The sequence below is a fragment of the Gopherus evgoodei genome, chromosome 9 (genome assembly GCF_007399415.2).
Source record: "Gopherus evgoodei ecotype Sinaloan lineage chromosome 9, rGopEvg1_v1.p, whole genome shotgun sequence".
NCBI lineage: Eukaryota > Metazoa > Chordata > Testudines > Testudinidae > Gopherus > Gopherus evgoodei.
This window is the reverse complement of record NC_044330.1, coordinates 44,200,706-44,225,221: the sequence shown is the minus strand read 5'-3', so window position 1 is coordinate 44,225,221 and position 24,516 is coordinate 44,200,706. Positions and strand designations below refer to the sequence as shown.

Genomic DNA, 24,516 nt, shown 5'->3' with positions numbered 1-24,516 from the left:
TGTATCCTTTCTCTACCCTTCAGTGTATCTACCACTCCTCCCAGTTTAGTGTCATCTGCAAACTTGCTGAGAGTCCAATCCACACCATCCTCCAGATCATTAATGATATTGAACAAAACCGGCCCCAGGATCGACTCTTGGGGCACTCTGCTTGATACCGGCTGCCAACAAGACATGGAGCCATTGATCACTACCCATTGAGCCCAATGATCTAGCCAGCTTTCTGTCCACCTTTATAGTTCATTTATCCAGCTGATGCTTCTTTAATTTGCTGGCAAGAATACTGTGGGAGACCATATCAAAAGCTTTGCTAAAGTCAAGGAATAATACATCCACTGCTTTCCCCTCATCCACAGAGTTATCTCATTATAGAAGGCAGTTAGATTAGTCAGACATGACTTGCGCTTGGTGAATCCATGCTGACTGTTCCTGATCACTTTCTTCTCCTTGAAGTGCTTCCAAATTGATTCCTTGAGGATCTGCTTCATGATTTTTCAGGGACTAAGGTGAGGCTGTAGTTTCCCAGATCCTCCTCCTTCCCTTTTTTAAAGATAGGCACTACATTAGCCTTTTCCCAGTCATCCAGGACCTCCCCTGATCACCATGAGTTTTCAAAGATAATGGCCAATGGCTCTGCAATCACATCTGTCAACTCCTTTAGCACCCTCAGATGCAGCGCATCTGGCCCCATGGACTTGTGCTCATCCAGCTTTTCTAAGTAGTCCCGAATCACTTCTTCCTCCACAGAGGGATGGTCACCTCTGCCCCATGCTGTATTGCCCAGTGCAGTAGTCTGGGAGCTGACCTTGTTTATGAAGACAGAGGCAAAAAAAGCATTGAGTGCATTAGCTTTTTCCACATCCTCTGTCACTAGGTTGCCTCCCTCATTCAGGAAGGGGCTCACACTTTCCCTGACCTTCTTGTTGCATACATGTAGAAACCCTTCTTGTTACTCTTAACATCCCTTGCTAGCTGCAACAACAATTGTGATTTTGCCTTCCTGATTTCACTCCTGCATGCCTGAAGGGAAAGATAGATGCCTTAGACTGAGTTTCACAAACACCAGCACAGTAGCAGGAAGCTACCTAAGCTAGCCAATGGGGGATGCTGGCTAGAGACGCCTGTGCTAAGCCCTACACCTCTCCCAGCTATAGGTGCCTAAGACCTTACAGTAGGGAGGCACTTATCTCAGCTATAGATCCATGAACGGGAACCATTCTACAGGTCTCCGGCCCCTAAGCCACTTCTTGCGAGGATAAGGCTGTCTACACTGGTGCACATACTCAAATGCAGGACTCTGCATAGGCTCGTGAATGCTCCCAACACCCATTCCAAGTGTCCACATTATGCTGTGCTGGAGACTAGTATAATGCTGTGTACATGCCTATACCCATGTCCACACCATTGCTGTTGTTGCATGAGGTTAGCACTACAGCAGGGGCGGTATCCCAGAGTTCTGTGCAAACAAGGAGACGCTTTAGGGACTGCTTTGCTGTGTGGTGTTGGTATCGTTTCCCCCTCCCCCCGCTTCACATATTTGCCAATGGCAGTTTCTGATCATGTTGTCCCCCTCGCTATTATTCCCTTCCAAACTGGGTGGAAGACATGGAACAATGGGATTAAGATCTGCCTTTGGGCGGACTGTCATTTCTAGTGCAGGAGCACCAGCATGCTGGGGTGGGAACACATTGTTTTGGAAGCCTAGGCTGACCAGCTGTGGCTTCAGAAGTGAGAAAACAGGCCTTCATGGAGCTATGTGAGGAGCTTGCAGCAAAACTCCAGCACCAAAACACTCGATTCAGGGAAGCCGTACTGGTTCAGAAGTGACTTGCTATTGCCCTATGGAAGCTGACTACACCAGACCACTATAGGCCTGCTGCAAATCACTTTAAGACTGTAAAGTCCACTACCAGGGGCATGGTTGTGCATGTTGGTGAAGCAGTTAACACTGTCATTTATCCACAGGGGCTACCATAAAAAAGTTCCAAAAATAATAGCTAGATTTCGGAGGATGGGGTTTCCGCATGCATGGCACCCGTATCCTAATACTTTGCCCACCACGAGGGACAAGTGAGTATGTGAACCAAAAAAGGTTACTTTTCACTCGTTCTGGAAGGCTTAGTGGACCTTCGAGGCAGATTCATGAATATAAACCTGAGAAACACTGGAAAAGTTCATGGTCCTTAAGAGATTAGGGTTATACTTGAAGGAGGAAGAAGGGACTTTATTCCCCAGAACATAAGAACATAACATAAGAATGGCCAGCCCAGTATCCTGTCTACCAACAGTGACCAGTGCCAGGTGTTCCAGAGGGAGTGAACCTAACAAGTAATGATCCAGTGATCTTCTGCCATCCATTTCCATCCTCTGACAAACAGAAGCTAGGGACACCATTCCTTACCCATCCTGGCTAATAGCCATTAATGGACTTAACCGCCATTAATTTATCCAGTTCTCTTTTAAACCCTGTTATAGTCCTAGCCTTCACAACTTCCTCAGGCAAGGAGTTCCACAAGTTGACTACGTGGTGTGTGAAGAACTTCCTTTTATTTGTTTTAAACCTGTTGCCCATTAATTTCATTTGGTGGCCCCTAGTTTTTATATTACGGGAACAAGTAAATAACTTTTCCTTATTCACTTTCCCCACACTACTCATGATTTTATATACCTCTATCATATCCCTCCTTAGTCTCCTCTTTTCCAAGCTGAAAAGTCCTAGTCTCTTTAATCGCTCCTCATATGGGACCAGTTCCAACCCCCTAATCATTTTAGTTGCCCTTCTCTGAACCTTTTCTAATGCCAAAATATATTTTTTGAGATGAGGAGACCACATCTGTACGCAGTATTCAAGATGTGGGCATACCATGGATTTATTTAAGAGCAATAAGATATTCTCTGTCTTATTTTCTATCCCTTTTTTAATGATTCCTAACAGCCTATTTGCTTTTTGACTGCTGCCGCACACTGTGTGGACATCTTCAGAGAACTATCCATGATGACTCCAAGATCGCTTCCCTGATTAGTTGTAGCTAAATTAGCCCCCATCAGATTGTATGTATAGTTGAGGTTATTTTTTCCAGTGTGCATTACTTTACATTTATCCACATTATATTTCATTTGCCATTCTGTTGCTCAATCTCTTAGTTTTGTGAGATCTTTTTGAAGTTCTTCACAGTCTGCTTTGGTCTTAACTATCTTGAGCAGTTTAGTATCATCTGCAAACTTTCCCACCTCACTTTTTACCCCTTTCTCCAGATCATTTAGGAATAAGTTGAATAGGATTGGTCCTAGGACTGACCCCAGAAATAATATTGCTCCATATGGTTTGTCTCTGCTAAGTGTAATTTTGGGGGACCCACATACCTGCCCCTAACTTTGCATATGCAACCTGACACTGACATCAATGACTTTGGGAAAAAGCAATTCAGTTTCAAGCTCTGTAGCTATAGACTGGGCATGAAGTGTACATTTGTTAAACCAAACCCTCACTGGTGCTGCCTGCGCAATGTGGCAAACACCTTTCATATAATCATCACCTGCTCCATGCTCCTTTATGTTTGTGAGGGTACAGAGAAGTGCATCCATCTCATGTGGGCTCAGGACAACTTCCACTGGATTTGTGTGTTGGCAGCCGAGCTGTCATGTAGCCATTGTTCAATATTTTTGTCTTCACTATTTACACCTGCTTAAAACCTGTTACTGGGAGTATTCAGTCTCTCTCAGTGACTCAAATTTGCTGAGGCGTGGGCAGCAAGAGAAGGCTATGTAGCCATTCTTTTTTTAATTGTTCATTGTCAATGGTGCTAACTGCATTTAGCAGCTGTCATACAGCACTAAACCCTACTCTAGTTGAAACTGATTAAGATTTGAGGGGAGAAGAAGCCATTTATACACAGCATGGTAACGGATGTCACTTTCTGAATTATTACTGGAATTGGGGGTTGATTTTCTGCATGTTAATTAAGCCATAAAGAGGTCTATCTGCCCCTTTTCTGCACTGCAATGCAGACTTCTGCTGCATTGAAAACTAGTAGTGCCTTCTATAAACATGTAATGTTAGCTGCACTTTCTCCATCCCTTCCAGACAGTTACACACCATTCAATTTCATTGGCTGAGAATGATGGGGCCCAATCCCAAACATCAAAACATCTTTAGTTCATCATATTTAGGAAGGAGAACCACACACACACGTCAAGGAAAGTGTAATGTTTATTAAAAGTACTAGATGAAGCATGACATTTAAATATTTTTCTAAAGAAAAATCAACCAAAAACCTTTAAAAACGGAAGGGAATGCAACTGGGAACACAGGGCAAATATTTCTGTCTCTGCACCTGTCTCCTTGCCCTTCCCCTGACAGGGCATGTGATGGGGGGAAATCACTCTTGGTGAAAGCTGGGTATGTCTTCTGCAAGGGGTTTGGGAGGGTGGGAACTTGGGGGGTTCCAGGCCTCTCATAGACTCATCAGTCCCCTCCTTGGATGCTCAGGGGAGTCCTCCTGCCAGGGATTTTGGATGCTGGTGGAGGGTGCGGTCCCAAGATCCCTGCTCTCCTCCCAGTCACTCTGGCGTTGGGGCGGGGGGGAGTCTTTGAAAGAGGCTCTTTTAGCTCAGTAGCACTCTGGGCAGCAGCTAGAAGGGGAGGTAGCATTTCATGGGCAGGTTCAGTGGCCTCAGCAGCAGGTAGACCCTGAACTCATTTGGCCACCAGTTCAATGAACGTCTCCATTACAGAATGCTCCTGTTCCCTATGGCTTTGCTCCTGCTCCAGGAACCGGTTTATCAATGTATCTTCCAGCTGAAGAGCTTAATCTTCCAGTACCCTGAGAAATTCAAACTGCTCCTCATTTCTCCAGTCCATCCCTATAAGCAGCTCTTCCAGGTCCTTCTTCATCTGCCTCTACCATCTCTGAGATGCTGCTCCTGTCCTCCTCGTGGCATGGTTCCCCTCTCAGATGCCAAAGGTTCTGCCAACTCTAAGAGAAGAGTAAAATTATTTTTTTGCCTTTGGAAGAACCCAAGAAATCTCCCCAGATAACATAACTTTGCTGTTGATGGCCACGATATTGATACTTTTCAGCATTCCAGGAATGTAATTGTTCGACTATCCTTACTTAGTTCTCAGATAACATGAGGAAGGGGCAGAGACTATTAATGGTAAGAAAAATGTACCAATGTGTTTAAAAATTTTAAATGTTCATTGTGTCTCAACGGGGGGAAGGGTGGCAGTTCCTTAGAGGGGCTATGTTATGAGGCCTTTTACGCTATTGGGCATTCCACCAGGAGACTGAGATGTTGCAATTCTTAAATTTGTAGGTGATCTGCTATCCAGTGGAATTCACTGAGACAAGTTAATTGGTAGGCCCTGGTATATGGGAGACCTATTTTTGAAATCTTTGTTCAGCCTGACTTGGAGAAGGGGCTTAAACTTGGGTCTCCTGTATCCCAGGTGAGTACTATAGCAGCAGGCTGTAGGGTCAATATCTTTGCCTCAATGAACATTTCATCATTCGTACAAAGTGGAACAGCTTCAACAGGAGAAACCAACCCCAGAATATCCTACAGCCCAGTGGTGAGGGCACGCCCATGAGAGACCTGCATTCAAATCCCTGGTGTAAGGTAGGCAGAGTGGGGATTTGAACCTCCCACATCTGAAGTTACGTGCCCTAACCCCTTGATATTGGGTTTTCTGAGGAACACATATGATGCTCCACTCCCAAAAATTCCTGCTCTGGTCTTCTGTGACTGTCGTTTGTGCAGATTAGACGTGTTCAGACCCTGCAGGTGAGACAGGTGGGGAAACGCCTAGTTGAAGAATCCCACTGAGGCTTAGGCAGGAGCTATGGCACCAAGCAGCTTGGTATCATCAAGGTTTAGGCTTTTTGGTGCAAGCCCACCATTGGAAACTTCGGTGCCTAGGAGAATTTAGGCTTCCAGGGTTAGGTCTCAGCTGAGCAGGAGTTTTGAGGATCTCAGTAGCACCTAAAGCGGTAATTAAAATGCCTAAGGCCCTTTATGGATCCAGCACTGAGTCTGCTTTTAAAAAAAAAATCAATGCATTTCAATACTTTAATTGAGGCTAGATACAGGGTAGGATTTTTCAAACACCAGGAAGTGAATCAGGAGCATAAATCCAATTGAAAACCATTTTTCTTTCTTTCTTTCTTTTCTTGGGGAAGTTTTAACAAGTTTACAAATCCTTACCATGCAAATATCAGAAACAAAGCAATCATGACAACAGTTAGTTTTTGTTTAAAGAGCGATTTTATAGCAATATGGTCTGCAGATCTTCCTATTTAACAAAGATGTAATGATGCTCACTCTGCAATGTGGTAACACTCATGTTGTTTCTAGTGATTTTATTAAATTGAGTCAATCTTTGTATGCACATACTTAACAGACCAGGTATGGCTATCAAATGTTAATAATAATAAAAATGAACAGGTGTGCTGTATTTGTTTGTTTTGCAGATGAATGTACAGTAAAAATTGTGTTACCGAGCCCTGTACCAAAAGGAAAGCTCTATATACCGGCATTTCTAGTCTTCATAGAAAGTCTGGTTTATAGGCTGATTGGTGCAGGGCAGGCAGGCTCCCTACCTGGCTCTGTGTGGCACCCCGGAAATGGCGACATGTCCCTGCTGTTCCTAGGTGGAGGAATGGCTGTGAGGGGTTCGGAGTGTGGGAAGGAGTGCAGCGCTGGGGGTTGGGACCTGGGAGAGGGTGTGGGCATGGGCTCTGGAAGGCTGTTTGGGTGCAGGAGGGGGTTCGGTGCAGGGGGTTGGGGTGTTGGACAGGTTTCAGGGTGCTAGGTCCAGGGGGTGCTCACCTCGGGTGGCTCGCTGCAAGTGACGACCTGTCCCTGCTGGTTCTATGCAGTGGAGGTGCAGCAGGCGACTGCACGCTGCTTCCTCCCGCAGGCGCCGCCCCAGCAGTTCCTGGCCAATGGAAGCTGCGGAGCCAGCGCTCAGGGAGAGGCAGGTGCAGCGTGCAGAGCCGCCTGCGGTGCCTTGGATTAGGAGCAACAGGGACAGGTCACCGCTTGCAGGAAGCCACCTGAGGTGAGCGCCCCATGGATCTGGAACCCCAAAACCCCTCCTACGCCCCTGCCCCACCCCATCCTGCACCCAAACTCCCTCCCAGAGCCTGTGCCTCATGCCCCCTCCTGTGCCCCAACACCCAGCCCTGCACCTCCTCCCACACCCAAACTCCCTCCATCTTAGTTAACTGGAATTTTTCACTTACTGGCATCCCCTATTCCCTCAACTTGCTGGATAAAAATGTTTTTAACTGTACTTAGGGTACTGAATAAAAGGTATTCAAATATCAAGTATCTGTCTGCCCTCTATGTTTCTGTCTATTATTTCTCATATTTTCTAAAATTGTAAATATGTTAATTCTTCTCTACCCACAACTTCCCATATTGTTTTAAAACATAGTGATTGGACTCTTTTTCTAAAAAGCTTTTCTAAGTCACTGAGATGCTTTTTAAAACTCTATCCATTCACTGCTTCCTTGTCCAATAAGTCAAGTTGAATCATAAGAGGAATTACTGCTATGCCATCAGCAGAGGCCACTCTACAAAGATGAACAGGAAGATTCAAATTCAAATACAGAGGTGGTGTTCTCGAGGAAGAGGCAAAGCTCTTAGAAATACTGAGCAAGCAGTGAGGCTTTCTCACTCCATAGAGGACAGAGCCATTGAGCAACCGAGAGATCTTTTTCGGTGCTCTGAATACCAGGTGATGTCAGCTGGAACAAAGTCTGCATCTATTAATTGTTGTGTTGAAGTTTTTATTGTGGAGTGAATTGATAATTGTTTTGTGGAATTTAAGCCAACAGGTAACTTTCATTCTCTCATGCTTATTTTTACTTCATTTTCACTGGAGACTGTATTTTTGCACTGCAGTTTATTTCCTTGCTTCTCATCAATATCAGGAACAAGATACAAAGGAGAGTAGATACAACTTGTTTTTGAGAGCTTTGTGTAATCAGTGTAATTAATAGGCAGCAATCAACTAACTCTTTGAATTATATTACACTGGTAAGACACCTTGGGAGTTTTGACTTAATGTACTTTGTTTCTTCCTTTGCTGCATCTGACGAAGTGGGTATTCACCCACGAAAGCTCATGCTCCAAAACGTCTGTTAGCCTATAAGGTGCCATAGGATTCCTTGCTGCTTTTGTTTCTTCCTGTAATTCTGTTCTATGTGCTTTTAGTCTCAAGTGTTTTCCAGATGTGATGACTGGGAGAATACACACACAATTTACTATCAGTATTCAATAGTACAGCTGGTTGCGGATTTTCTGACAAAATGTGTTTTGAAATGGAAAATTTCATTTTGTTTATTCCACATTACTTTACATTTCAAAATCTAAGTTGATTTATACATAAGAAAAAAGGTTAAACAATTTTTAAAAGGTCAAAATTGAAACAAAATATTTTTAAAAAGTTCAAAAATCTCAAAAGAAAATCATTTTCCACCAGGTTTCTCTCAATAGCATTTTTAGTTGAATAGACTTCAGCCATGTTTGCTCCCCTTTTATGTTTGCTTACCTGGACTATTCCAGCAATCCAGTTTTACTAGTAGAAAGTAAAACACGGAAATATTCATGAAGTATACATTTTATATTCACTTTCTGAGCATGCAGCCCATAACCTGACTGCAAGATTTACACTTATGCAATGCGGGAGCAAAGCAATAGTATGTGACCAATCATAGCACTGCAACATACTTCAAATTTGGAATTTCATTTTTTAATAGCAACCAAGACAGTAAAAAAATTAATGAATCATGTGTCAGATAATATTGAATTATGAATACAGGTGGAGAACATGTCAGGCTGCTGGTGGACATTTTAGGAACAAAATAAAGAAGTGACACTTGTTGATGAAATTATTCACTCAACTATAATTCTGCCAGTGTTAAACTAGCTTGTTTCAGGTCAAATTGCTATTTTATTCTGAAAATAACTTCATCTGGAAGAGAGAGGATTTGGGGCTACGAATAATAATTTTGTCAAAAATGTTCAGCATAGTTCTTTGAACATCACTGGTGTGCTGTCACTTAGATTGTCAAATTCCTGTGCATCTTATATTTATGCACTCATGGTCAGCCTGTAAATGCTCCATAAACTGCTCCCAACTGAACCTGGTATACAGTGTCTAACCTCCCAGAGTTTTAGTCAGGTATAAGATTGTCTCCTGCTTTAACCAGAATTTCTCTTTTGACAAATCATATTCCAAACCCTGAGTGAAATATAAAGACCATTTCAAATGATCAGACTTTTGCAGCAACTCAAACTCAAGCAGCTCTTGAAATGGTGATGGTCATTTGAGACGGTCTTTCTATTTACAAATGAAATGTGCTTATTTACAGGGTGACCAGGTGTGAAAAAAAGAATGTTTGTCTCATGGATTAGGGCTCTGTTAGTGGAGGTTAGGGAGATATGAATGGAAGGTATTGGGCTGCACGGAAGAGGAAGGGGCCACCAGAAGGTGAAAAATTGGTGCCCATTTCTCAATCATATTTTCTATGCTTTTGTCTTCTCTTTTTCTTTCTTCTCTCCCCTCCCACTTGCCACTGTCTGCTCCCTTTCTCTTCCCTGGCTCTTCTCATAGATCCCTTCACACTCATTCTATGTGGCAGGTTTGCTCTTTCCATCTGTCACATCCATTTTCCCCTAGTCAGTCTCTGGGGCCTAGTTATTGCTGCAGCACTAACATAAACTCAATGATCATACACTGGCGCTATCACACTCAAATCTTGGCACCCTAGGCAACTGCCTAGTTGGCCTAAATGGTAGCACCGGCCCTGGAGGCAAGCGATCATGCAGGAGGGTGGCGGTGGTAGCATCTAGTACAGATAAATCTACCTTCTCTTGGATATCTTACTCTCCAACAGCAACATAGCAGTTATGCCTATTAGACCCCTCCAGACCATCAGCATTTAGCCCAACCCCAGAGACCCACAGGAAGTGTTGGCTTCACTAATAACCATGTGTTAAAGAGAAATTTAGCAAGGTTAAGGCCTGTCATGTTTGCACTACATGGCCTAGTCTGAAGCCACTCAGAGTATGTCTACACAGCAAAGCAAACTCCGCAGCTAGCCCATGCCAGCCAACTCGGGCTCACAGGGCTTGGACTGTGGGGCTGTTTCAGTGCTATGTAGACTTCCAGGCTCAGGCTGGAGCCCAGGTGCTAGAACTTTGCAGTGTGTTTTTCTTTGCAGTGTAAACAACTCTTACTACCTTCCTCTTCTCTGCAATGACTCCAGGTGGGGGGGGGCCAAAAACCTCAGATGCTCTGCTTCAAGAGTAAAGTCATTATTTGTGAAATTAGGAGGAAGCATGTCATATGTACTGACTTCCTCCCCTCAACATTCATTACTTGTTAATTTGCAAGGGGTCTAGTATTATATAATGCAAATCAGTGAGGTTCTACTGCATTATGTCACTGCAGATGTATAGTAACCATCATGATGTTATCAGACAAATAGCTCTAAAAACACTTGCTTTGCATTAGGGGACCTCCTCCAGAAAAGCACAAAAGCAAAATTTCAGTGAAAGAGAGGGACCATATGCTAAATTCGCAATAGAGTTCTGCCAATATCCAAGGTATTAGGAGCAGGATGGTTTGATTCAAATCAGTGATTTAGATCACTGATTTTAAACATGATTTAAGTCAGCAAACAGAAAACCTTGATTTAAATAATCAATTTTTAATCTTGTTTTGCATTTATACTGAGTTACCCTCCTAAAGAAAGCTTGATTCTCATTGTTGACACAATTTGGTACTTTGTTTTGCTAAAAAGGTGAAAATACTGTATTTATGCACATTTATTTAAGCAGTTATATAGTTTAGCATAATTCTGAGTTTTATTGTTACTTTTTTATGTTTTAAAAATGGTGAATGATTCATTTCTTATTGACTAGATGATCAACTTTTTTATTTGTGATTTGTGTCAAGCTACATTTGGGAGTAAATTGGAAATCAATTCAAATTGAACAAAACCAGCATTTCAAAATTTGTTTTTACTAGTTACATAAAACTACCTTAAGTGTGCTGGAGATATAAGAAAAAAATTGTTTGCCCAAACATGTTTTGCATTTAAAACTCACTGATTTATTAAACAAAGGAAGAATTATCTGCAGTCAGTGAATTTTAAATGGATTGTTTCTGGTCACTACATCCTTCAAGGTTTCAAAATGAGTAGATCTCATCCTCTCATGCCTCATTTTTATTTATAGATTAGAGGAGGAAAACAAGAGTTCCTGTTTTTTTTTCAACGGGGCTTAATCCACCAATTTGTGCTTTCATTTTCTTTAAAACTTCAGCATCAAACATGTGCTACTTGAATCATTTTTTATTTAAATTAAATTTACTATTGTATAATATAAAATTATACTAAATTTAAAATATAAAAATATACTAATTTAAATTTACTATTGTACAGTATAAAATTATACTAAATGTAGGCCTTAGCATAAATTCCCATAATTTTAAATTTAATTTTAAATACTTTATTTTAAAAAAGAAAACATACAATTTAAACTTAATATTTTAAAAAAGAATCCAACTTTTTTAATCATTGATTTTTTTGCACTATGATTCAGAGTCACGGTGCTTTTGAGGGACCATGGCAATGGAGGGAGGTTATTTCTGCCTTATTGGGAGGGGAAAACTTGTACGGAATGTTTATCAGGCTAGTTGGCAGAGGGGGTGCAGTGAGTCAACTAGGAGATGAGCTTTTGTTTTTAATGAAAAGACTCATGTGTTGTTATATTTCAGGTGTCTGAAACCTCATTCTGTAGCAGAGGTGCATCGTAATGACAAACTCAACAAACTGCAACAACAGTCTAAAATTGAATTACAATGTTCGACTCATTCAAGTCATTATTTATGCCACGATTTTCCCTTTTGGAGCCATATTTAATGTCCTTGCCTTGTGGGTGTTCTGCTGCAAACTGAAAAAATGGACAGAAACCAGGGTGTACATGATCAACTTGATCATTGCAGACTGTTCCGTAGTTTGCTCTTTGCCTTTCACAATTTATTTCATCTGGAATGACTGGCATCGTGACACACTGTGCTTAACTATACAGTCTATATATTTAATAAATATGTCCATGAGCATCTACATTATCACTGTCATCTCAATCGATCGATACATTGCCATAAAGTATCCTCTTAAGGCAAAGAGTTTAAGGTCACCATTGAAGGCAGCTCTTATCTGTGGGCTTCTTTGGGTATCAACGATAACTGGTGTGAACATAAAACAAGAGACAAGTGAACCTTTGTGCTTTCAAAAGCTTTCCACGAAACCATCAACCAGTGTTCTATTTTTCTTCATCTTCATTTTTTTAATTCCACTAATAATATTGAGTTTTTGTTCCATGCACATCATCAGCAGTCTTAAAAAAAGGATGCTCACAAATCCACAGGAAAATAAGCTAATAGAGAAAGCTATCTATATTGTTTCTGCAAATATGATTGTATTTATAGTGTGCTTTTCACCTGCCCAAATTGGGATGCTTGCTAGATTTGTGATGGAAAAAAATGGAGTTAACTGCCTTGCAATCCAGAAGATTAGAACCTTTATTAATGTGACCGCATGTATAGCAAATTCTAACTGCTGCATGGATGCCATTTGCTACTATTTTGTGGCCAAGGAATTTCAAGAAGCATCTTCCTTTTGTAAGCCCAAATCTCATCACTCTAAGACAAATCAAACCCACAGCTCTTAGTTGAGGATATTCTAAATGCTGGTATAAAAATGTTGCAACACCAAAGCCAGAAGTAACAAGAGAAGCAATAGACTTATCACACGTGGTATATTCACAGCTATGTTTCATCTCTGAAGATAAAATCACCACATACTACGCTGTTGTTAATTTTAACGTGGCTTCCTGTATATACACAGCATTAAACAAGTAAGTGCTGTGACTGTACTGTAGTGCAAACATTGATGCATGAACTTTTCCAGGTTGACATCTTCTATTTGCTATCTTTCTGTCCTGAATATAAATAAAAAGAATTCAGCTTCCTTCTGTCAGTTTCATTTAACGGAATTGTATTAAGTTGAGAGAGGAATACAGATACATTTTCTTTTGTTGAAATTTTGAGAGAAATTCAGAGCTCATTAATGCTATAGATATGGGAGAAGAGTATTAGCAAGCATTATGTACTTGCACCTCCAGCTGGAACTTGCACCCCTGCCCCAGCCCTGATCTCCCTCTGAACCCCTCGGTCCCAGCCCAGAGCACCCTCCTACACCCCAAACTCCTCATCTCCAGCCCCACCCCAAATCCCACACCCCCAACCAGAGCCCTCTCCCCTTCCACGCCCTAACCCCAAATTTGTGAGCATTCATGGCCCCCCCACACAATTTCTATTCCCTGATGTGGCCCTCAAGCCAAAAAGTTTGCCCACCCCTGATCTGAGCTCTTGTGCCTGTAGGAAAACCAGGTTGACACTGAGCTTAAACGAGCAGCATCAGGAACAGATTCACATGGCTATGATGTAACCATAGTGGTGTATAAAATGGACTTCCATCTTGAACAGTTCCTTTTAAGTATCCTTAAGTTCCTTTTAAGTCTTCTTTCTCTCACAAGAGTCAGTATGAGAGGATTTAGGCTTCTTAAATCCCAGAAAATTTCATCTTCCAACCTCATGGTCAGACTCATGCTCTTCTTCCATCTAACTCAGCTCTATAAACCTTCTGTAAGGTGTAGACCTGGTACACCCAGGGGAAGGAGGGGAATCAGGAGTTCTAGGAAGCAGTCCAGGGAAGGAGCAGTGAGGGCTGGGAGAGGAAAGCCCCAAACTGCTGGGTTGAAGGTCCCTGGACTGGAACCCAGGATAGTAGACGGGCCCAGGTTCCCCTACCTGTCATTGGGGAAGTGGAACTGGCAGAGCAATGAACGGGGAAACTGCCTGAGTCACTGTGGGAGTAAGAGAGGATTTGAAGGACGGTACCCAAAAGGGGAGCAACGCTGAGTGACCTAGCCTGAGGGCTGAGTCATGAAGAGGACACTGCAATTCCTGGGATGAGAGAGGAGCTGCAGAGACAGTGTGATAGCATGCAATCCCCAGAATGACCAAGAGGAGGCACCACACAAGCAGTTTGTGGTGCACCCCATGGCAGAGCAGAGTTCTCTTCCCAGCCCTAATATAAACTTTCTGGGCCCAAGGATTGAGAGATCAGAATTCTGTTCTGCTACGAAGTACCTGCATGACATTGGGCCTGGGCGTAAGATCAGAGTTCCGTTCTCAGTCGTGGTACAAGCTTCCTATGTAACATTAGACAAATCACTTAACCTCCTGTTGCCTCAGTTTAAAATGTATTTATACTAATTACAAAACTTTTGCCTCTACCTTTGAAGTCGGAATATGTTACATCTAGGGCTAGAATTTTCAGCCTGGTGCAGATTCTTTACACCACACCACTGGCATAATCTGGCCAAAATGATGATTTAACTGGCTAGGGAGGATTAGCCCATTGTTAGATTGATCTGCCAATGCTGACATAGTCAGCATAGGACTTGTGTCATTCCCCATCCCTAGCACAGAAGAGAAAAGGAAGAGAGGACAGAGAAAAGGGATGTGGCCAACTTAATACCACCCTGGCCTTTGGCTGTTTTTTGGTACCCTGTGGTTGCAGCAGCCCAGTACATTAGAGCGATCAGCAAGGCTGCTCTAATATGTCACAGAGGGTCCAGCACTGCACAGAGAAGCATTAAGATCACAGGACTGCCAGGGCCAGATTAACTCTCCTGTGGGCCCAGGGCTATTAGATTTTTGTGGGACCCCTGGGGCTTTGGATTGTGGGAGTGGGCTCAGGGCTGGGGCAGGCGATTGGAGTGTGGGAGAGGGTGCAGCTCCAGCTGGATGAGTGGGACCAGGGATGGGACAGGGGGTTGGGGTGCAGCGGGAGGTTCAGGGTGCAGGAGGCTCAGGGACCAGTGTCCGGCCGGCGGTGCAGAGACTTGACGCTGGCCGGATGAAAAGAAGCAGCGAGCCGCTGAAGGCCTGCGGGGCCCCTAATTAGCCCGAGGCCCTGGGCGGCAGTCCCTAAAGCCCCTGCATTAATCAGCCCTGAGGACTGCAAGGGTGAGTTACAAGCCATCCTTACAGCAATCTTCCTCACTTGTGTTCTGTGCACTTTGGCCATAACCAAGGTTCATAGCTTCTTTCCTTGCTGAAATGCAGAGTGGAACCAAAACATAATGCAAAAGATTGCACTGATGTAATAGATCAAGTAGCGCGCACCACAGAAACATGACACCAAAGAGGAAGTTTTAAGCTGAAACATACCAGATAAATCTGAGGAGCTCGTTTTATGAATATCAAATTGTGCAATTCAGACATGCCAGATTTACTGGTGGTGAAGTGATTGTATGGATCCAAGCCATGAATTATGGTTAATACTTGTTGGAACTTAGTAATAACAATTTATAACTATAATTATTACTGTTGACAATTATTATTTATTAATTATGGTAGTGCACACAGTCCCCAGTTACCCTGGGCACTGACCAACTGCAGAGGAAGTCACAGTCCTGACCCAAAACTCTGACAATTGAATTTAAGCCAACGTACAACAAGCAAGAGAAAGGTGGCAGTTATAAAATGTCAATTACATAGACTGGAGGTATAAATCCACATAAATAAATAAATGCCAGCAACGTGATGGCTCACATTTTGACAGCGTAAAGACCAATTGATACAGGGGCTAAAAATCTTTCAGTTCATTTACACACCTAAAATATTTGGGCCCAACCCAATGCCCATTGAAGTCAATGAGAGTCCTTCCAGGGATTGATCAGAACCTTACACTTTTAGGGCCAAGTCTTCAGCAAAGCTCTCTTGACTTTACCGGTGTAATACAAGTTTATGCCAGCTAAGGATCTGACTGTTAAAGCTGTAGGTGTGCAAATCTGGGCTTGTTTCACTGATTTGTGAATGCAATTCCAAAACTGATGAGTAATTATGATTCCTTGGTTGGATCTGCCCAACTCTCCAAGGCAGAGAACCTAAAATAAAATCCTAACCAGGATCCCTTCAGATGAGCACCACAAAGAATATAAACAGATACTTGGGAACATTTTAAGAAGATGTATAGGGAACTAGATAGCTCAGATGTAACTGAGATACAGCCTTCACCTTTGTGTCATTGGCTCCATACCACCTCAAGTGGGTAGTGACCATAACATACCATCTGTTGGCTTTTCATTGTCCTGCATAGAAAGAGTTGGTAGTTTCAGTCCATTTAGCAGAGGAAAAGTTGCACTATCATAATTGACACTGTGAAGGAGTGTCCACCCCACACAGGACTGGAAGGGGTTAAAGTGGCCAGGCCTATTAATTCCACAGGCTGTACCTGGAGGAAGAGCCAGAGAATTTATTTCAGTTTCAGCAGTGCAGGAATAGACAGACTAAAACCAGGAAGCTGGCACCAGACCGGGGCTGCTGCTGGGAAAGGGCGGACACTCCCTGGGAAGAGGGAGGGGAGGCGTCTTTGGAGGCTGCAGAGAGGTATAGACTGAAGTCACTCCCTCGGAAGAGGGAGGAGGGAAGCCAGGAGCTGTAAGAAGCAGTCCAGGGAAGGAGACGTGAGGGCAGAAGAGGGGAAGAAGCCCAGAACTGCTGGGTTGAGGGTCCTGGAACTGGACCCCGGAGTAGAGGGTGGGCTTGGGTTCCCCTACCAGCTACTGGAGGAGTGGCACCTGAGCCAGTGAATGGGAAGCCTGCCTAGGACTGCTGAAGGAAAGACTTTGATATACCCTGGAAGGCGGGAACACTGAGTGACCTGGCTGGAAGGTCATGAAGAGGGTGTAGCGGTTCCTGGAATGAAAGAGGGGCTGCAGACCAGAAAGAGATGGAGTGGCAGCATGCAACAGTGGGAATGAGCATCGATCTGATGAGCTAATCCCCAGAGCAGGCAGGAGGAGGCACCAGACTAATGGTGAGTTATGCACCCCATCACAGACACCCTTACTGACAACAGCCAGACCAGGGATAAATAGGCCATTGCTTCCCCCGTGTGCAACCTCGTTCTGCTGCCCTTGCTTCTGGGTTTCTGAAGTGCCCAGCCAATAATAATTCAGCTCAGGAATGTTAGTTGGCATTGAACTGCTAAATAAAAGGTTTTGTTTTCCACTGCTATCAGTGTAAGGCTTGCTGCTGCTGCAAAACATTATAGTTTTCCTTCCACAAATTAGTAAACTTCCCTTTGAGTTGATGCCTGTGAATATTCAGTATCAGTTCCTTGCCGGGGGAAAACCATACTGCAGAGGGTTGAACTGAAATAATGGAATCGGTAGGAGGCACCAGAGAAACATCTGTCACTAAAAAGGAAGCTTCATGATGAAACATACCAGTCAGTCTGGAGGAACAGGCGGAGGTTTGTGCATTGTGCCTTTTGTCTTCAGAACTGGTGATAAAAGAAACTTTGGACTTGTGCCCTGAACAATAAGCAGTGGAACAGAATCTGAGTCTATTAAATGTACTCCATCGCATTCAGATAAACTAATCTGTGCTGAACCAAAGCTTTTCTTGTGGAGTTAGTTAATTGCACAGTGAGCTACAAAGAAGCAGGTAACTTTTAATTCTTTCATCATCATTCTTATGCAATTTTCATTAATGAATGTAGACTTGGGCCACAATGAGGTTTCTCAATCATTAGTAAGCAGGTTACTCATTTTTATTTTCCAGGTTAAAATGGCTCTTAATCAGCAGTTAGGTCAGCACTTTAAAATTTTGCTTTCATATATCCTTGATGGCACTTTTTCAAATGCGCTGTCTTTCTGCGGGTCTTGTCTCAACTGTTGTGGTCAGGTGGCTTAATTATTAATGCTTAACAGCTGTTAACTTTAAAGTAATGTGTATAGACTAATACACGGAAGGCAGATATCTTTCTTTTCCTAGATTACTGTAAATACTTTCGAATGGACCACAAATTGAGTCCGATATGAGCTAGCATAGCTAGCTAGCATAGCAGTTAAGATATTTTTAAAGACAACAATAAATTATTCTAATTCTCAGACTGGAATTTCTCCTATGTCATGTTCCTTGTTATGGAAGGTTCAAAACACAAGAGGGATTATTTTCTGTTAGCATGCAAGTTCTTTCCCTGTATATTTTTCTTTTTTTCAAATTCAGTTTCATCCACCATTTATAGTAATGTTTACTGAACAGTTTGCTTTTGTTTACCAATTCACATAGGGGCTAGATTGAGTAATTATTCGTCAGTGAGCACTTAGCTGAGGAATGCCACTTAGGTCAATGAAAATGCTCACCACTGTGTGTGAAGGTTGTACAATCCACCCCTTAGCAAGTGTATGCAGATAGGGCAAGATTGCCCCCCCCCCCTCACACTGAGCAGTCCTTTACTCCACTGAAGAGAAGTATTCCCCGAGTCAGGTACCCTTTGATGTGAGTGCGGGTGGCAGAAGCTGGCCCTTGAACATTTATGGCCACATCCCAATGTCTTTACTCAACATCTGCTCAGGTAAAATTAAGTTCTTACTGACTTGCAATGGATAATTTTAGTGATCTTAGGTTACGCCTCAAATGCAATAAAAGACCCACAGCGCCAAGTCTCAGAACCCAGGTCAACTGCCTTGGGCTGGCAGGGCTAGGGCTGCAGGGCTAGAAATAGGAGTGTAGACATTCCCACTCAGGCTAGAGTCCAGGCTCTGAGACCCGACCCCCTCGCCGGGCTGGGAACTGCACTACATAGTTTCTCTCCTGTTTCCTCAAGGCAACTGATTGTTGTCTGCTCTCAGTCTATTTTTCTGAAGAGGGGAATATTCCAAATTTCACATCACCACCACTATGGACAGTGTGTATATGAAAGGCAGAGAGATTTATTGGATCATACCAAGCATCTGGCTAACACAGTGCAGATTGTTGCACTTTTTCTGGTTTTTTTAAATGACTTATTGGGTACAGATAATGACATGCTCCTCTCCGCTTTCACCAGACACCTAAGTAGAAAAATACTTGAGCCTGAGTCTCATTTACACTAAGGCCCCTTTGTACCACTCTGGCAGTGTAAAGGGGCTCAAAGTGGGCACCAAATTACATTTGCATTAGTATTAAGGCCCTTTACACTACCAGTCACCGTAAAGGAGCCTCAGCATAACTGAGAATCAAACCCATTGAGTGTAGTTAAGAGTTTTACCTGGGAAATGAATGAAAGCTGTAAGGAGATTTGGTCCTTAATTTTTATAGGCCATGATACAAAGCACTGGCTTTGGAGTGCTGGTATCATATAAATACTGTAGCAATGCAATTGACTTGACTGCAATCTAAATTACTAATTCTCTCTGGATCCCTCCATCACTCTTCTTCTCTATGACCTGCCCTCTGCACTATCCCACTGTTGGTCTGAAACACCCACACAGGTTGTATAATCCCCTGGAAGGGCCAGAGGACATCACTCCTCTGTGCTAGGACCACCACAGCAACTTCTCCATTCAGAGGTGAAAGTAAGCCAGTCCGGTCCAGTCTGGCATACCAGCAAGAGCCAGTATGCCATGCTGGACCGCACCAGCTTCCACGGCCGGGACTGAAAGGGCTCAAAGCTCCCCATGGCTGCGGGCAGCCCAGAGTCCTTTAAATCCCGGCTGCGGCTGAGATTTAAAGGGCTCAGAGCTCTCTGCCGCTGCGGGCAGCCCAGAGCCCTTTGAATCCCAGCCGTGGCTGAAATTTAAAGGGCTCAGAGCTCCCCTCAGTGGCAGGAGCTCCGGGCTCTTTAAATCCCTGCCCTAGCCCCACAAAGGTTGGGGTTCCCCCTGGCGGCCAGAGCCCTGGGCCCTTTAATTTGCCCCTGGCCCCAGGGGGCTCTCAGCCACCTCTTCAGCTGGGAGCCCCTTGTTTATTTTAATGCCCTGGGTCTCCCAGCCACAGTGGTGCCTCAAGGCCTTTAAATCTTGAGAGGCCACGCCTCTTCCGGATGAGGCCACGCCCCCCACAGGACTCCAGCAGTACCAGTAAATCCTGTAAGTTACTTTCACCCCTGTCTCCATTCCACTTTTATGCACACTGGGGTTCTCCAGTCACAGCTGTACGATGCAGGAAGTATTAAGGCCCAGATGCTCAAAGGAATTAAGGCATTGCTCCTCTCAGTATTGCAACACATAACCCCTAGGTGGCCTACTGCCTAGTGGAATCCTCAGCCCCAAGCTAGGTGTTCAGGCAGTCCAGACCATGTCTGGTCAGCGGAGCTAGGCACCTAAGAAAGGGAACCTTAGAAGCCACCAAGCTGAGCAGTGAGCTGCCTAAAAGCCAGCCAGGAGTGAAATGCTGAGGAAAGGGACAGGAAGAGGGGCCTAAGCGGCTGACATGGTGCACATGCCTGACAAGCCAGAGATAGGCATCTCTTGCCACTCAGGATCCTCAGTCACAGATGCTCATCTGGAGTTAGGCACCTACGCCCAGCAGCTGACATTGTCTCTCTCACTGTCTGCCTCCTGGTAATACTCATTACCTCTCTCATACATGACCTGCATTTCCCTGTGCCCCCGGCTGTTGTTTTGTGTGATTGCTGTGCTGTCCTTCATTTCTGCCTGCCCATACACCTATTGGTAGCCTGCATCTCTGGCCCTCCTCCTGATGGGTCTGCCAGGTATCCAGGCTCAAGCATGCAAAGCACACCTACAGGATTGGGCCCTGCAGACAAGACAGGCATGTTCCCCTGCCTAGTTTGAACATCCTGCTTCAAGGCCTTCAAGCAGCGTGTTAGCTGTGCAGTGGTGTCGGGGCTGAGGCACCTTAGTGGCAGAAACTTAGATGCCTAAGGGATTTAGGCCCCTACAAGGTTAGATGGTAATTGAACGTGGTTTTGAAAATGTCAATGGCGCCTAAATGGTGGCCTTAGGAAACTAAATACCAGTGAGGATCTGGGCCTAAGAGTAGAGAGATGGGGCCCTATTCTGAAGTGAGGAAGGGAATAAGTGGGTTGGTCATTCACAAATTGCTGCTTAGGGATAGGATATGGGCTGACTGGATGTCACCAAGAGATTGGGTGTGAAGAGGCATATTGGTGAAGACAGGAAAAAAAGGGGGCTGTGTGGGTCTATTGAGAGTTTCAGGAGTTCAGAAGAAAGCGTTGTATGAAATTCTCAAAGAGAGCAGGGTGAGAGGGTTGTATATCTATGCCACTTGGAGTTGAGTACCCAGTACCTTTGGAAGTTCAGGTACTGTTTAAATAAGCTTCTGGCATTTTTGGTCCTTGGGAAATGAAAAAAACCTTTGCAATATGATTTTGTATGAAACAGTAGAAGGTGGAATCACTGCACTGTAGTGTCAGAGGGCTGGGAACACCAGAGGAAACCTCTGGACCACTAAATGTGAATATTAGAAGAATAAATAAGTTGTAAATTAATCACCAGTGTGTTCTGTTGTATTTCATAGCTCTTAATTCTTCCATTGCAGTAACTGCTTATCAGGATGAACTGCAACACCACCAGCGGCACAGTGCAAGAAAATCTTAACCTTTTACAACTGATTATTTACATCCCACTTGTCTTTTTTGGAGTTATATTTAATATCATTGCCTTCTGGGTATTCTGCTGCAAGCTGAAAAAATGGACAGAAACCAGAGTGTACATGATCAACTTGGTCATTGCAGACTGTTTTCTTGTCTTCACCTTGCCTTTCATTGCGCATTTTCACAGGACTGGACATCCCATAGATAAACTGTGCTATGTCATACAGACTATATATTTTACAAACATGCCTGTAAGCATCTATATCATCACCCTTATAGCCGTCGACCGATTCATTGCAATAAAGTACCCCCTGAAAGCAAAGAATTTCAGGTCCCCATTGAAGGCAGCTGTTAGCTGCGGATTTCTTTGGATAATAATAATAATTTATGCATACTTCAATCCACGATTTACTGAGAAAAGTGCAAAAACTTGCTTTCGGAAAACTTCTGATGACCCTGCAGAAACTATACTGTTGTCAAGTATTTTGGGTTTTTTTATACCACTAGTAATACTGAGTTTTTGTTCTATTCAAGTCATCCGATGTCTGAAGATGAAGAACAACATGAGTCCACCTGAGGAAACATCAATCCAGAAGGCTCTCTGGATTGTTTCTATGAACCTGAGTGTATTTATCATATGTTTTTTACCTTTTAACGTCGGGCTACTTGTTAGGTATGCAATGGACGCAACTGGAGCTGCCTGCTCTTTACGCAACAATGCAAGCCTTTTCATTCGTGTGGCTGCATGGGTAGCAAATTCTAACTGCTGCTTGGATACTCTTTGTTATTACTTTGTAGCCAAGGAATTTCAGGAAGCTTCTTCTCTGTTACCCCCTTTTAAATCTCTGAAGTCTAGATCAAATGAAAGCTAAATCACAACCACAAATGTGCTAAGTGATCACAAAAAAATGTGTGATACAAGGGCAGATCCAAAGCACATATAAATTGTCATAGCTCCACTGACTTGCCATAAAGTCTGTTATTATCATGGGTAATAGTCACAAAAACTTCGTCAAAGTGTACCTGATTCTGATCTCACTTATACTCGTCTTACAGCATTCTGACTCGAGTGATTTCAACCAAGTTACTTCTGATTTATACCAATGTAACTGAGATTCCAGTCAGGATCAATGTTTCTCTTTGAAGCTATGCATATGCGTATTTTATTACTGACATGCTTTCCTTTGCATATACAGCATTAACCAGCTAACTACAGGCGGCTTTCACGCAACAGTACAAGGGTCAGTTAGTTTCTTGTACTGCTGTGAATGTGTTTGTAATAAAACCGATGCAGTATCAGAATGTAAATACTGAGATGTGTATCTTTCACATTATATTGGGTTTGCATAATTTACAATATGTTATTTTCCTTCCTGCTGCTTTCAGCCAAACAGTATACATTTGAAGAATGAAGCTGCCATTGGAATTTAGCTTATCTCAATTAGCAGAATTATCACCAACACTAGTAAACTACTGGTGTAACCCCCCTTTCCTCCCTGGGTGACTCGGGAGCAGGCAACACTCATCTGTATGCCTGATGTTGTTGACATTAAAGGAGATCCTGAGTAGCCCAGTGATGATGTTGGATAGGTGGGAATCCTCTATCCACCCCTCTGCTGCAGTCCCTTTACTCCTAAAGGAATTTAAATTTGGCAGTGCCTCCGCATACTGGCCCCTGTACACACTCAATGGTGTGCCCTGGGAACCTCCAGGAATAAACCTATTCTAATAATAATAATAATGTGGCATGTGCCTAAGTCAAAGCCCCTACAGGCTCTCAGCAGCACCTCCTGACTTCCTAGCAGCAGCTCCTGGTATGGACAGAGCCCCACACCAGCAATCTCGCCCTTTCCCCAAAATGGAGTCCACCGCCTCTCTCCCTGTACTCCCTGGAAGAGGAAGTGTCTCACTTTTTCCCCAAGGCATCTTGGGAGTTGTGGTCTCTAAGGCTAAATTGCAGCACACAGGATCTTCCCAGTTGGGACAGTCCCAACAAAGTTCAGAGGTCCGTCTAGTAAAGGGGCCTACACTGGTGATATAAGAACAAGGCTCAATTTCTGTGGAAGTTTTCTTTTAATCTGGTGCATTGTTACAATTATGGAGGTTTTTCTCCTGTTTGTAATAATAATTAAAGGGTCTAATATTCTATGAGATGAGGGAGATGTACAAAGTATTGTGTGTTGTGTGACATGGAAAATTATATGAAGTGAAATAGCAACAATAAAATGTGAAGAAATGAGGCTATGATCTCACTGAATTAATTTCTACAGAGTTCAGTAACAGCCTTACAAGGGTAGTCTTACAGTGAGAGAGGAAGGTGCTGTCTGCTGCCATCATCTCATGATCTGGGAGCAGAGCTAATATGAAAGTACTTCAGTGGCATTCACTATGCCAGTGTGTTCCTTTGAACAATTTTTGGTTATTCATTTCAGTTTTGGATGTTAGGGTAATGAAATATTTCTCTTATTGTATTGTGTGATTAAAAGGTAGCTAAATTGTACTTAATACACCCTGAGTTAGGGGCTCACCAAAACCACAACCTCAGTTATGTACCCCTGTGAAGCGGAATGTGGCTGAGCTGGAGAGAATAGAAAGGGGTTCTATTTTGTAGGAAGGAAGGAATCCTTGATGGTGTGGACTCTGCTCAAGGGTTCTAAATGCCATTTGCCCTTCCTCCACAGTAAATGATGATAGCATTGTGAAAGATGATGTGCCTGGGATTATACCAGTGGGAATGATGTTCAGGGGTTCCAAGGTAAGATATTTCGTTTTCCCAGGTTTCTGGTTGGATGCTGAAGCCAATGGTGCATGTTAGTTTTAAGAGGAGCACCTAGATATTTAAACCAAGCTACTGTTGCTGCTGTTAGTGCCTCATAGAAGGGTCACTTGTAGAAGGAATTTATTTAGTGAAGTCCTATTGGCAGTGTTATACAGGAGGTTAGCCTAGATGATCACAATGGTCCCTCTGGCTTTATAATCTATGCAAATTCTAGCCACCCTCTGGAGGAGGGTCATATTC

At 43.4% G+C, this 24,516-nt stretch overlaps 3 protein-coding genes across 3 annotated transcripts in view; all 3 read left to right on the top strand.

Moving 5' to 3' along the window:
• The first annotated feature begins 7,688 nt into the window (after nt 1–7,688).
• Nucleotides 7,689–13,009, top strand: GPR35 (G protein-coupled receptor 35). The gene is made up of 2 exons (XM_030575503.1): nt 7,689–7,841; nt 11,792–13,009. Exon 2 carries the CDS (start codon nt 11,830–11,832, stop codon nt 12,745–12,747), a length of 918 nt encoding a protein of 305 aa, XP_030431363.1. The 5' UTR covers nt 7,689–7,841; nt 11,792–11,829; the 3' UTR covers nt 12,748–13,009.
• A 3,874-nt stretch (nt 13,010–16,883) lies between these two features.
• LOC115657775 (G-protein coupled receptor 35-like) lies at nt 16,884–23,741 on the top strand. Its single transcript, XM_030575986.1, has 2 exons — nt 16,884–16,967; nt 21,443–23,741. Exon 2 carries the CDS (start codon nt 21,458–21,460, stop codon nt 22,367–22,369), a length of 912 nt encoding a protein of 303 aa, XP_030431846.1. The 5' UTR covers nt 16,884–16,967; nt 21,443–21,457; the 3' UTR covers nt 22,370–23,741.
• Nucleotides 16,961–24,516, top strand: part of LOC115657773 (G-protein coupled receptor 35-like) — a 30,190-nt gene continuing 22,634 nt past the window's right edge. Inside the window, exon 1 of the mRNA XM_030575984.1 lies at nt 16,961–17,599. The gene's annotated coding sequence lies outside the window, so the exon portion shown is untranslated. The remainder of the gene's footprint in view (nt 17,600–24,516) is intronic.

Excerpts from the sequence above, each read along its gene's own strand:
- GPR35 (XM_030575503.1), top strand. The coding sequence starts at position 11,830 with ATGACAAACTCAACAAACTGCAACAACAGTCTAAAATTGAATTACAAT.
- LOC115657775 (XM_030575986.1), top strand. The coding sequence starts at position 21,458 with ATGAACTGCAACACCACCAGCGGCACAGTGCAAGAAAATCTTAACCTT.